Genomic DNA, 15,034 nt, shown 5'->3' on the forward strand with positions numbered 1-15,034 from the left:
TTCGGGAAAGGTGGTCACAGTTTTGAAAGACGATGGGACAATGAAGGAAATCAAAGAGCAATAGGAGGTTGGAGAAAGAGTGGTAGTTTGTGAGGACAAAAGGATCCAGGTTTGATTTGAGGAACGGATGATGATGGCAAATTTGAAGGCGAGACACGCAACAACTGACGAGAAACAACCATGAACCAGGGGCCAGGAGGGGTGGTCAGTGGGAACAGAGTCAAAGGAGCAGGAGATAGGTCTCATTGAGAAGGTAAGTGCAGAAAGGGCACAAGGGGAGTCAGGAGAGAAATAAGAGGATAACGCATATTCGGGGTTAGGGCAGGGGAGAATCTTAGAGGCAGGTCGGCTTTGTGGCCAGAAAATAAAGAGCCGAGAAGTCACATGGTACCTCAGATGCTTTCAAAGTTATGCAGGTTATCAACTGTTTCTTCTGAGCAATGACACAGCAACGAGAGGGCGCAAATTAAAGGGAATGTTAGAAATGCACTTATGGAATGATTAAACTTCCAACTTCTTGAGTTCAGAAAAAGGAATTATGTAGTTGTTTGAAAAATAAGACAATTAAAGGAAATCCAGGAAGCAAGCAAACAAGTGGGATTAAATTTGATGATAATATTAAAAATACATTCCTCCACAGGCTAGCACTCCTGCCTCCACAGCACCGAGGACCCCGGTTCGATCCCGGTCCTGGGTCACTGCCCACGTGGGGGTCTCACCCCCACAATCCAAATGATGTGCAGGGTAGATGGATTGGCCACGCTAAATTGCCCCTTAATTGGATAAAAAGAATTGGGTACTCTAAATTTAGATACAAAAAAGACACCTTCCTCCACGCCCACCCCCAAATCAAATTGTCTTCTGTCTGTGAGGTTCCACTGAACAAATTTGCTACCACACGGAATTGACTGGGCAGGCCCAGACTAGAGAGGGGCAGGAGAGAGGGATAAAGAACATCATGGCCATCCCAAACACACAGTAATTTCAGCAGTCATGGAACTGTTGTGATGGCAAAGAAGCTAGATTGAAGGTATTGAGAATAGCCAACACAAGAAATTCTATAAGGTGAATGCAGATAACACATATTACAAAGTTCAGAAATGTAAGTTAGACATGAAGTGGGAGTTAAAAGCTGCAGGAGAGATAAATGATAGGCTTGCAAGAAGTCCAATATTTCTGGTACAATGTCAGAGGATAATGAATTGTTAATTATATTGGTGAAACATAAATAGAAAATAGAAGCAGGACGAGGTCATTCAGCCTTTCAAGCCTGCTCCGCCATTCATATGATCATGGCTGATCAAGTTCAATAGCCTGATCCCGCCTTCCCTCCAATATCCCTTTTGCCCCAAGAGCTATATCTAATTCAGTCTTGAAATTACATGTTTTGGACTCAACTACTTTCTGTGGGAGTGAATTCCACAGATTCATCATTCTCTGGCTGGAGAACTTTCTCCTCACCTAAATCCTAAAAGGTTTACACCTTATCCTAAAACTATGATTCCTAATCCCCCACCATCAGGAACATTCTTTCTGAATCTACCCTGTCTAACCCCATTAGAATTTATAAGTTTCTATGAGATCCCCTTGCATTCTTCTAAACTCCAATGAATATAATCCTAACTGATTTAGTCTCGCAATGACAGCCCTGCCATCCCTGGAATCAGCCTGGTAAACCTTCGCTGAACCTCCACCCATAGCAAGAAAATGCTTCCTCAGAGGACACCAAAACTGCACACAATACTCCAGGTGCGGCCTCACCAATGCCCTATTAAATTGCAGTAAAACATCCATATTCCTATACTCAAATCCTTTCGCTATGAAGGCCAACATACCAATTTGCCTTCTTTACTGCCTGCTGTACCTGCTCGCTTACTTTCAACGACTGATGCACAAGGACACCAAGGTCTCGCTGAGTATCTCTCTCAATTTACACCCATTCAAATAATAATCTGCCTTCCTATTTTTGTGACCGAAGCGGATAACCTCACATTTACCCACATTATACTACATCTGCCATGCATGTGCTCACTCACACAGCCTGTCCAAATCCTGCTGAAACATCTCTGCATCCTCCTCACAGCTCACCTTTCCACCCAACTTTGTACCGTCTGCAAATTTGAATATATAATGTTAACAGTCGGGGTCCTATAACAGTCGGGGTCCTATGACAGTCGGGGTCCTATGACAGTCGGGGTCCTAGTGGAACCCCCACTCGTCACTACTTGCCAATCAGAAAAGGACACATTTATTCCAACATTTTGCCTCCTGTCCATCTCAAGGCACTACCTGCAATTCCATGCACTTAACTTCACACAGTAATCTGCAGTGATTACACAGTGAGACCTTGTCAAAAGCTTTCTTAAAATCTAAATAAACCACATCCGCCGTTTGTTCCTGGGCAATTCTACTAGTTACTTCTTCAAAAGAATTTGAGTAGATTTGTCAAGCATAATTTCCCTTTCATAAATCCTTGCTGACTTGATCTGATTATACCACTGCTTTCCAAATGACACTGGGTCAAAGCAGTGGTAGCTGAATCATTGACACAGGAATAGAATTAGGAACCAATTATGGAGGCGGGGATTGCTTTATTCTTTTATGGAATGTGGGCACCACTGACCAGGCCAGCATCTTTTTCCCATCCTCAATTGCCCTTGAACGCAGTGGATTGACATTTCAGAGGGCAGTTAGGAGTCAACCACATTGCCTGTATTTATTGGCATTGTTGTGAGTCTCGAGTCATATCTAGGCTAGACCAGGTAAGGATGGCCGATTGCCTTCCCTAAAAGGACCAGATCCAAAAAGGACATTAGTGAACCACATGCGTTTTTATGACAAGCAATGATAGTTTCATGGTCACCATTACGGTGACTAGCTTTTAATTCAACTGGAATAGGAGATAGTTTCAATCAACGAAAGACACATCTGCGGTGAAAATTCAGCTGGTTGAACATATTTCTGTATAAATTTAAAGTATCCCATTCATGTTTTTGAAATTAAAGAGCAATTTTGCGTGGCCAATCCACCTACCCTGCACATCTTTGGGATGTGGAGGTGAGGCCCACACAGACTTGGGGAGAATGTGCCAACACCACATGGAAAGTGACCTGGAGCCAGGATCGAACCCAGTCACTCGGCGCCATGAGGCAGCAGTGCTTAGCTGGTTGAATATATTGCAGTAAATTTAAAATCATGCTGGGTTATAGGGGAGCTTGCCAATTTTCATGTTAAAATACAGATTAATTAACAGAATCTTAACAATGCAGAAGGTCATTCAGTCCATCATGGCTTCACCGGCTCTCTGAATGAGCTACACACCTAGTAACATTCCCCCACCATCTCCCCGTAACTTGCCACTTTTCAAAGACCAGTCTAATTCCCTTTCAAATGCTTCATTTGAACATTCCTCCACCACACTCTCAGGCAGTGCATTCCAAACCTCGACTGCGAAATGCATTTAAAAAGTTTCTCCTCATATTACTTTTTCTTCTTTAACTATTTACTTTAAATCTGTGCCCTCTTGTTCTAGATCCTTTCATGAATAAGAACAGTTTGTCCCTATCTACTTTGTCCAGAACCCCGGTAGCACAAGTGGATAGCACTGTGGCTTCACAGCGCCAAGTTTTCAGGTTCGATTCCCCGCTGGGTCACTGTCTGTGCGGAGTCTGCACGTTCTCCCCATGTCTGCGTGGGTTTCCTCTGGGTGCTCCGGTTTCCTCCTACAGTCCAAAGATGTCCAAACAGTCCTACAGTTTAGGTGGATTGGCCATGCTAAATTGCCCTTAGTGACTAAAAAGGTTGGATGGGGTTATTGGGACACGGGGATAGGGTGGAACTGAGGGCTTAAGTGGGTTGGTGCAGACTCGATGGGCCGAATGGCCTCCTTCTGCACTGTAGATTCTATGTTCTAAATCTCCTCTCTGCCTTCATTTCTGTAGGAAACAGTCCCAACTTCTCCAATTATCTTCACAACTGAAGTTCCTCATCCTTGGAATCATTCTCATGAACTTTCCTGCACCTTTTCTAATGTGCTCGTCTCCTTCCTAAAGTGGTGCAGTATTCAGACTGGACAATGCACCAGCTGACACTGAACTATTGATGATTTATACAAGACTAACATAACTTCCTTCCTCTTGTACTGTAGGCCCTTACTAATAAAACACAATACTATATGCTTTATTAACTGCTCTTTCAACCTGTCCTGCCACCTTCAATGATCTATGCACAAATACACCCAGGACCCCCTGCTCCTCCGTCCTCATTAGTGTTGTATGCTTAATTTTTAAATAAATAATAATAATCTTTATTGTCACAAGTAGGCTTACATTAACACTGCAATTAAGTTATTGTGAAAAGCCCCAAGTCACCACACTCCAGTGCCTGTTCGGGTACACAGAGGGGAATTCAGAAAGTCCAATTCACCAATTTTATATTGTCTCTCCATGTTCTTCAGACCAAAATGATTCACTCACGTTTCTCCGTTTTGAATGTCATCTTTCACCTATCCACCCATTCCAATAACTTATTTATGTCTCTTTAAAGTTCTGCACTATACTCCTCACAGTCACAATGCTTCCAAGTTTTGTATTATCTGCAAACTGGTCTAAGCCATTAATATGCATCAGGAAAAGCACGGACCTGTGAGGAAGCCAACACAAACCTTCTTCAAGCAGGAAAAACATCAATCAGCTACAACTTTCTGATCCACGTTGTGATTGCCCCTTTTATTCCATAAATTCTAACTTTGGTCACAGGTCTGCTGTGTGGCACTGTATCAAACACCTTTTAAGAGTCCACGGATACCACATCAACAGCATTACCCTCACCAACACTCTTCTTATCTCATCAAATTTAAGCAAGTTTCATCAAACATGATTTACTCTGCTGGCTTTCCTTAATTAATCCACATTTATCCAAATCCTTCTTGAAGTTTCCCCACCAAGAAAGTTAAAACTGACTGGCCTGTACATGCTGGGCTTACCGTTATACTCGTTTTTGAACAAAGATTGGAATTCTCCAGTCCTCTGGGACCAAGGAAGACTGGAAAATTATGGCCAGTGCCGTTGCAATTTCGAGTGTCCCTTTCCCTCAATATCCTAGGATCCACCTCATTCAGGACTGAACATCCCAGAAATAGCATTTTCAAGAATAAAGGTAGTGGTAACAGCACTCAAATTCTTGAAACCACTCCAGAAATTAAGAGCTATTCAGCAATTTAAAATACAGAAAACTAGGGGTGGCACGGTGGCGCAGTGGTTAGCACTGCTGCCTCACGACACTGAGGACCCAGGTTCAATCCCAGCCCCGGGTCAGTGTGTGGAGTCTGCACATTCTCCCCGGTCTGCCTGACACTATGTCGCCCCTCACCCACTCTGGGGAACTCCCAGAATCTGGCACATCATAATTTAAAGTTCTTCTGTTTTTCTGCCTCTGTAGATAGTTCAGGCAGTGCCCCATTTGCCCCCCCCCCCCCCCCAACACTCCAACTCCCTCCCTCCCCACCACCCTCCTTTCCCCTTACTCCCCACCATCCCCCCTTCCTTTCCCTTCTGTTGGTCCAGGGTATCTGGTCTCTCAAGCGCAAAGTTTAGTGCTTGTACCATTTGTTTTTTTTTGTCGTGAACCGGTTTAATAATCAGAGTATCTATCCCACCCCCCCCCCCCCCCCCCCCCCCGCCTCCACCCCGTGAATTGGTCCTGAAGGGAGGATATCCTGAGGATATGCCCGAGTCTCACATCGACTAAGATGTGCAAAGAATGGCTACACTAAATTGCCCCTTAATTGGGCAAAAAATAATTGGGTACTCTTCAATTTATTTTAAAAATACAGGAAACTGCTTCAAAACATGAAACATGTACAGGTTAGATGGGCCTCCAGCTGGCAAATGTGGAAATGAAGTGGGATTATTGGCAATTAAACAATGTATCCAGTTACAAAGGGAACCAGGAAGGTTCTGGGATGTACTCAGTATCCAAAAAGAAACAAATTATTTTAAACCATGCTTGCACAACGTGTTAATACAGTATACTTGAAACACTGTGGTCTTGAATACTTCAACTTCTAATGAACATTGATATACAATGTGGCGGTTTGAAGAACAGCAATAGATTTAGGTTCCTGACCCGTATTTCAGTTAGGATTGCAACCACAGAATTTACGCAAACACAATGGAGGCTCATGACCCAAAATCACAGGAGAAAATGCTGGGCCAACACAATGAGTCAGTCAGCACTTGAAATAAAAATCAAGATGAGGCCCCTCAACATATCTAACTGATGAGTCATCCCAAAATATTAACATTTCATGGAGGTGAATTTATTTCAACTGGGTGAATTGATAATTGCTTTGTCGTAAAAACACACGGATAACATTGATCGAAATGCATAGGTTATTGAAGTTAAACTGAATGCAGTTACAAAGTGCATGCACAAAATGAACCGGTCCCAGCTGTAAAATGTTCTGCTGCATCAGCAGTTTTATTCAATTTGTTGGGCCAGTGAGTTGTCTTCTTGGACATTTTGCTTAAAGAAATTAAATGAGTGATTATAATCTGGAACACTACAAACTGTTAGAAACTGGCAGAGTCAACATTGTTCCCCCATTTTCCACAAGTTTCCTGTTGCAGCAGCTGGAAACCAAAGAAAATAACTTCAAATATTACATCAGATATACTGTTGCAGAAACAGGCCATTCAATCCAAACTGTCACGTTCCATTCAAACCTCCACCCATTTTATCTGATCCAAATCTAGTTTCATAACTCTCTCTTCCCTCTCTCTCATATGCTTATGTAATATTCCCTTAAATACATTTATTGCATTTGCTTCAACTCTTCCTGTTGTACCGAGTTCCACATTCTCACTACTCTCAGGGTAGAGGGGTTTATTCTGAATTCCCTATTGGGGGCAGTGATGTCTCGAAGCACCAGGGACCCAGGTTAGATTCCAGCCATGGCTGGCTGTCTGTGGAGTTTGTACTTTCTCCCAGTGTGTGAGTTTCCTCTGGATGCTCCAGTTTCGTCCCACAGTCCCACGATTTGCAGGTCAGGTGGATTGGCTGTGATCAATGCACTGGGTTATGGGGATAGAGCGTCTGGATAGGATGCTCTTTCGGAGGGTTGGTGCAGATTTGATGGGCTGAATAGCCTCACTCTGCACTGTAGGGATTCAATGGATTTCTTGGTGACTACCATATCCAATAGAGAAAAGGTTATCTCTGTATCCACTCTTATCAAAACATATCATTTTAAAGACATCCATCCATCAGCCTTATTTTTCTCCCCAAGAGAGAACAATCTGAACTTGTAAATCCTTTCCTCATATTTCTGGTATCAACCTTGTAAAATTACTCTGCATCCTCCCCAATTTCTCTATGTTCCTTTTATACAGCACCCCTCGTAGCCTCAGCATGTACCAAAGCATTTTACAGGATGTTTTTGCATCCAATTATTCTTTTCCAATTAAGGGGCAATTTAGCGTGGCCAATCCACCTACCCTGTACATCTTTGGGACGTGGGGGTGAAACCCACACAGACACAGGGAGAATGTGCAAAATCCACACTGACAGTGACCTTGGGACAGGATTGAACCGGGTCCTCAGCGGCGTAGGCAGTAGTGCTAACCACTGCACCACCATGCCGCCTGCTCCAATTATGTATTTCTGGAGTGTAGTAGTCACTGCTACAGTGTACGAAACACAACAGCCAATTAAAGCACAGCAAGGTTCTACAAAAATCAATGAGATAACGGCCAGATAATCTGTCTTAATGAGAGTTGAGGGATAAATGTTGGCCAGGATACTGGGGAGATCTCCACTTCCTCCTCATTGCAGTGCCACATCAACATAAGAGGAGATAGAGCCTCAGTGTAATTCCATCCAAAAGTGGCTGTCTTTGACAGTACAGTAGTGCCTCAGTATTGCACTGAAGTGCCTAGATCAGTGGTTCCCAACCACTCTTCTATACTATAAAGTATTTTGAGACACACCTATTTTCTCCAACTGAACTGCTTGCTTGCAAAAGCATTTTATCTGTAAAACCTCCTAAAAACATGTCAAACCACTGTTTAATATCATTTTCATTAGTTTAAGAAACTTACAAAGAAAGCCTTAGCTGTCTTAATTTGCATGTTAAGTACAATATTGGAGCCTGGTTCTCCTTTCCATAACTTTATTGGTTCCTGTTTCTTACCCATCTTCTTCCCTTAATGAGAACTTTGTTTTGCACTTCTCCCTGTCCATCGCCCTCACTTTTCCCAGGCTTTTACGCCCTTTTTGTGTTTTTATTTTTTGCTCAGGTGCACAGGGCCTTTCTCTTCAACTCCATGGTCGGCATCTCCAATTCCCAAAGGACCTGGGATCTCTTGTACCTGTGTCAGCCAGGAAAGGGCTGCACATGAACGGTTTGGAATGTTTTATGTTGGTTATCTGAACTGTGCATGTGCTGGCTAGGAAGGGTCAAGCACACGCAGTTCTGATCATTTACATCGGTTAGGCCCATGTGCAGTTTCAATCAAAAAAATCCGAACCGTCCCATTCTAGGCTCGTGCCTATGTGGGAGGCCGGAGGTTCATCGGGAATGGGGAGGCCAACCATGGGGCTGAAAACAAAGATTAGATTTTGTTTACTTACACTAATTTTTAATCATTTTGAATCTTACTTTGCAGCACACTTGTGGAACCTTCCAGGCACATTGGTTGGGAACCTCTGGCTTAGATGATATGCTCAAAATCACAACTGTCTGACTCAGACGCCAGAATGCCATCAACTGGGCCACAACCAACATTTTCAAAGAAACAGACATAGAAAATAAGAGGAGGCCATTCAGCCCTTCACGCCTGCTCTGCCATCGGGGCTGGTTTAGCACAGTGGGCTAAACAGCTGACTTGTACTGCAGAATAAGACCAACAGCGCGGGTTCAATTCCCGTACCGGCCTCCCCGAACAGTTGCCGGAATGTGGCAACTAGGGGCTTTTCACAGTAACTTCATTGAAGCCTACTTGTGACAATAAGCGATTATTATATTATTATTATGATTGTGGCTGATCATCCAACTCAATAACCTAATCCCGCTTTTCTCCCATATAATTTGATCCCCTTCACTCCAAGTGCTATATCTAACTGCTTGTTGAAAACATACAATGTTTTGGCCTCAACTACTTCCTGTGGTAACGAGTTCCACAGGCCGACCACTCCCTGGGTGAAGAAATTTCTCCTTATCTCTGTCCTAAATGGTCTACCCCGTATCCTTAGACTGTGACCCCTGATTCTGGACACCGCCACCATCGGAAACATCCTTCTTTCATCTACCCTGTCTAGTCCTGTGAGAATTGTGCAGGCTTCTATGAGATCCCCCCTCATTCTTCTGAACTCCAGCGAATACAATCATGAAGGTTTGTTTCATCTAGATTTTTTTTCACCTGATCAATGCACTTTTCGTTTCATATCAAGTCAAAGCTTTAAATACACTTGCATGCCGAAGATTCACTTTTCAACCTACAGTCAACAGACCTAAATAACACCGACATCAGAACACTTCCTCATGCATTAAGCTTTTTTCAATAAAGTGGACAATTTTTAAAACATACATATATTGGATAAGTTACAAATTACTATCCCAGACCAGACCAAAAATGGGTTTTCAATCAATTAAATAGTGAGAACCCACTCGCCCTAAATTGCCATGTCCAGCATGAGAAATTGTCCATATTGATGCAATCCAATCATTTCTGCAGTAGAGAATGAAGGAGTCTATCACTATACAGTATGGTGTCAGATAAATGGCAACAGACTATGTTGACATTTACTGGTATTAAAAAAAAAGAAAACAAAATGCAATGTGGGGGGAAAAAAACAAAAGTTTGTTTTTGCACCACTAGCCCATGGACACCAATTTCATGCGTTTCTCCTCCGAGATACAAACACTTAGCAAAGGAGAGATATTTGTCATGACAATAAGCTAGCTATTTTCTGCTCGATGATTGCCAGTGTCAAGGATGGCACGGACTGGCTGCAGAGTATTCTGAGAGGGCAGAGTGAACAGTTAGCCATCATGGTCCATATCAGTACCAACGACAAAAAAGAGGGATGAATACATCCAGATTAGATAGGGAGGAAAGAAAAAGGACATCAGAGGTAGCAATCACTGATTACGTACCACGCACAGGTGAGTATTGAAGCCAGAGGATGGAAAGAATAAACACGTGGATGGAGGGCTGGGGCTGGATTCTCTAGCCCCCAGCCACATGTTTCTTGGTGGCCATGGTGTAGGAGGAAGAGCAAGTCAGGACAAGGTCAGATGTATTCAAGGATAAAAAGGAAAGTAAGGGTGGAAATTGCAGAGGCCCTAACCATAATCTTCTAATCCTCTTCGACATGGGGACATTGCCAGAGGACTGGCAAATTGCAAATGCTACAGCCTTGTTCAAAAAAAGGGGGTAAGGATAAGCCATTTATGGGTCAATTTAATCTCAGTTCTGGGAAAGCTTTTAGAATTGATAATGTTAGACTATGGGCAGCCCGGTAGCACAGTTGCTTCACAGTGCCAGGGTCCCAGATTCGATTCCCGCTTGGGTCACTATCTGTGCGGAGTCTGAACGTTCTCTCAGTATCTGCGTGGGTTTCCTCCCACAAGTCCCGAAAGACATGCTTGTTAGGCAAACTGGACATTCTGAATTCTCCCTCTGTGTACCCGAACAGGCGCCGGAATGTGGCGACAAGGGGATTTTGACAGTAACTTTATTGCAGTGTTAATGAAAGCCTACTTGTGACACTAATGAATATTATTATTATTAATGATCACTTAGAGAATTGTGTATTAAGGAAAGTCGGCATGGAGTTGTTCAAGGTAAATTGTGTTTAACTGTAGGAATTCTATGAACTTGCTCAAGTTTATATGATGAAGTAACAGAGGGTTGATCAGGGTGTAGCTGTGGTGTACATGGCATTTGATCAAGTGCCGCACAACATACTTGTGAGCAAGGTCAGTGCTCATGGAATAAAAAGGGACAGTACAGCAAATTGGGAATGAAATTGGCAGAGTGACAGAAGACAGAGAGTAGAGGTGAATGGTTGTTTTTTGGATTGGAGGAAGGTTTATAGTTCCCCAGGGGTTGATGTAATGACCCTTGCTCTTCCTGATAGATGTTAATGGTTTAGGCTTTGGTATGCAGGACACAATTTTAGTCTTTGCAGATGACGCCAAACCTGAAAGTATTGTGAACTGCATGGGGGAGTAGGCTCGTGCCAAATGGCCTGCTCCCATTTCTTGCAGTGATTGACTTCCCAAAGAACATAGGCTGTTGGAATAGGCAGACATGGAGCATTAAAAAATTTAATGCAGAGAAGAGTGATGTGATTTATTTTGGTGGGAAGAATGAGGAGAGGTGATCTACAAAAAAAAGGTACTACAGTATTCTTAAAAGGGTGCAGGAGCAGAATGACCTTGGTATACGATGATTTGTGCACTTAAAAGGTGGTAGGACAAGTTGAGAAAGTGGTTAATAAGATATATTTGATCCAGGGCTGTATCAATCAAGGCACATAGGGGCTGGTTTAGCTCACCAGGCTAAATCGCTGGCTTTTAAAGCAGACCAAGCAGGCCAGCAGCATGGTTCGATTCCCGCACCAGCCTCCCCGGACAGGCGCCGGAATGTGGCAACTAGGGGCTTTTCACAGTAACTTCATTGAAGCCTACTCGTGACAATAAGCGATTTTCATTTCATAAAAGCAAGGAAACTGGTGAACCACGAGCTTGGCCTCAGCTGGAATTCAGAGCACGTTACAAAGGATGGGAAAGCTTTTGATAGAATCATAGAATTTACAGTGCAGAAGGAGGCCATTCGGCCCATCGAGTCTGAACCTGCTCTTTGAAAGAGCACCCTACCCAAGCCCACACCTCCACCCTATCCCCATAACTCCACCCAACACTAAGGACAATTTTGGACACTAAGGGCAATTTAGCATGGCCATTCCACCTAAACTGCACATTTTTGAACTGTGGGAGGAAACCGGAGCACCCGGAGGAAACCCACGCACACACGGGGAGAACGTGCAGACTCTGCACAGACAGCGACCCAAGCCGAGAATCGAACCTGGGATCCTGGAGCTGTGAAGCAACTGTGCTAAGCACTATGCTACCATGTTGCCCATAAATAATAATGATAATAATAGGGTGCAAAAGATTTACAAGAATGGTTACAAAGATGTGGGACTTCAGTTCATAGCAAGGAGCCATTCAGCCTATTGAGCCTGCATCTACACTGCAAAAGAGCACTCTACACATGTCCATCCACCATCCATCCAGCACTATCTCCATAACTATCTCCGTAACTCCATAAACTAACCTGCACGTCCTTGGACACTAGGGGACAATTTAGTGTGGCCAATCCATCTAAGCAATACATCTTTGGACTGTGGGAGGAAACGGGAGCACCTGAAGAAATCCCATGCAGACACGGGGAGAAACTCCACACAGACAGTAACCCAAGGACAGAATTGAGTGGCTGCAGTCGGGAAACAGAGGACGCTGATTTAAGGTGATTGGCAAAAGAACCAAAGGAGACTAGAGAACAAAGTTTATTTTGAAAAAAAAAGGGCTTGTGGGGAAGATTTGGAATGCATAGCCCAAGAGTGCGGTGGAGGAAGTTTCAATTATGGCTTGCAAAGGCGAATTGGACACTTATGTGAAGAGAAAAGAATTGCAGGGCTACAGGCGAGTGGAATTTGCCAAGTTGCTCTTGCAGAGAACAAACTGGCCCATTGACAACAATGGGTTGAATGGCCTCCTTCTGTGCTGCAACCATTCTATGATTCTAGGTACACAGAAGTTTATTTACAGCAGCATGTGAGCACATTTTAGAAATGTCATTTTGGAATGAATCAGCCCCACTTGCGATGCCAACTGGAAGCACTGTTGGTTACTGCGAGGAAGTGCCTTGGAGAATGTTAATCGTACAAGTGCAGCACAAGCCCTGCAGTAATAGATAGAAAAGCAGCCAGGGGAATTATAGGAAGATACAACACCCGCGATGGCACAAAATGAAAAACTGGCCTCGGTGCCATTCACAACAAATCCAAAACTCATCGCCTGGCCCTCCGCCACACAGCACACCCTCCCTCGACATTTCTCCCAGTAGGCACACAGGAGGCAAACAATTGCTGAGAGAGGGGAAACCCCACCACTTGGCCATGCCAGCTCAAGGGTAGCCATTTCCACAGGAGTGAGGAGGAGTCCACAAACCCCATCAGGGCCACATCCCCTGCAATAGCTACCAGAGTCATATCATTTCTTGGTGGATACAAGCACTACCAGATACAAGTAAAATAATTTGTTTCCCTCCCACAGGCACACACCCTCCTCGAGTGCAGTGCAACATTTAGTAAGGGGAGGAGACACTGCCATGTATCCCACAGGGCGGAATGACCCAAATGACATGATGCTGATGAGTCCCCAGATGAGAGGGGCACCCATTCAGTGGGGAAAGGGGGGCAACAAGCAAGCATGCAGTCAGAAAGGGGTTGAGGGGGTAGACACCCTACCTCAATTGCAAACAGCTCAAATCCTGACCATTGAAAAGGAGGCAGATTCTTACCTATTCCAGGCGCCACATAGATGAAGTAGAGGCAGGACGTGGACAGGGAGAAGAGGAAGATGAAGGCGAAGAAGGAGCGGTTGGAGACGCGCAGGACTCTCTTCAACATCCTGGCTGCCCTTTTCCCTCTCCCACCCTCCTCACCACCCCTCCCCGGCACGGCAAAGCAGCCCGGCTCCTTCCCTCTAAACCCGCCCGGTAGACACGGCCACCATTGGACTGGCGGCGGGTAGGGAATAATATAAGGAGTTAAAAATGCAGAGACGGTGGATGTGCCAGGGGCAGCAACCAGAAGGGCACCTCCATCCTGCTGCCCGCCCGCCTCTGCTGCGGCCGAATGGAAGCCGGTGCCGGGGGAGGGGATGTGGGAGATTTCCCCCCGAATTCAAACCCGTTCACAATTAACAATCATCCGGAATAAGGAGGGGGGGAAGCTTCCTCTTCCGCTGTGCCTTTGCTCCCTCTGTCTGTCCGTGAGGGAGGGGGGGAGGGGCTGGATGGGGGAGGGGCAGGGAGGGTGGTTCGCGGCTGGGGGGGGGGGAGGGGGCGGAAGCCGGGTCGCCATGGCGATCTGACGGGCCAATGAGCTCACAGAGCAGGCACGCCTGTTCCCCTCCCCTTCCCCGCCGCGCGCTGACGTCGGGGGGGGGGGCCGTTTCTTTCGGTTTGTTTTGAATGGAGCGGCGCGAGGAGGAGGAGGAGGGGCAGGGAAGCTGAACGCGGTGACGTCCAGGGGGTGGGGCGGGGAGCCGGCCGGCCCGTCGGCGTGCTCTAACGTGTTGACGTTGCAGCTCGTGGCGGCGCGGAGGCCGGTCAAGCGCCCTCGTGAACGCTGTTTGACGAGTTAGCCTGCCGAGCGGGATGAGACCGCCCCCCCCCCCCCCCCCCCCCCAACGCCTGCTGAACGTGGTGACATCATGGCGGGCCCGCGCGCGCGCGTGCGTCATGCCGGGGCGCGGAGGTAAACGGACCCAGAGGCGGTTGGCCATCGCCACCACCTGGGGCTGATTCTGTGCCGCTTTCCATATTGATCTCTTGCCTGGAAGCCGAAAATCTCAGCAGCGGCTCCTAATTATTCAGTGAACTCTGTCATCATCCCTCCCCCGTGTGTGTACAGTTCTAGACTCAATATTTTTACGTTACTCAGCCCTTCAACTCCTCTGCCGGTGCTGATCTGCTCCTCATTATTATTATTGGCGACAGATCCGGAATCATGGTGTCGTGTTTAGAAAAACAGTCTACAGTGTCTATTTTAGAAGAGCCACCGCGATCTAGAGCAAAAGGAGCTCATGATCAGAACTACAGCAAGACCTTCCGATCAAAGCAGGGGGATTAAAGCAGTGAGTGGAGGATAGTTACCTAAATAGAAATGCTGTTCTTCACACCGCTTCTCCTCACTTCCAGCAGCAGGTACCTGGTCTCCAGAGGTAATTAGCTGGGGC

The 15,034-nt window shown here is 45.5% G+C and overlaps 1 protein-coding gene across 2 annotated transcripts in view; it reads right to left on the minus strand.

The window, feature by feature from the left end:
* Nucleotides 1-14,073, minus strand: part of b4galt6 (UDP-Gal:betaGlcNAc beta 1,4- galactosyltransferase, polypeptide 6) — a 108,320-nt gene extending 94,247 nt beyond the window's left edge. For both annotated transcript variants that reach the window (XM_038808585.1, XM_038808584.1), the window contains exon 1: nucleotides 13,593-14,073. In XM_038808585.1, coding sequence (XP_038664513.1) covers nucleotides 13,593-13,701 — 109 coding nt within the window. In that variant the 5' untranslated portion in view covers nucleotides 13,702-14,073. The remainder of the gene's footprint in view (nucleotides 1-13,592) is intronic.
* Nucleotides 14,074-15,034: the final 961 nt, after the last annotated feature.

Source organism: Scyliorhinus canicula, chromosome 10 (assembly GCF_902713615.1).
Source record: "Scyliorhinus canicula chromosome 10, sScyCan1.1, whole genome shotgun sequence".
NCBI lineage: Eukaryota > Metazoa > Chordata > Chondrichthyes > Carcharhiniformes > Scyliorhinidae > Scyliorhinus > Scyliorhinus canicula.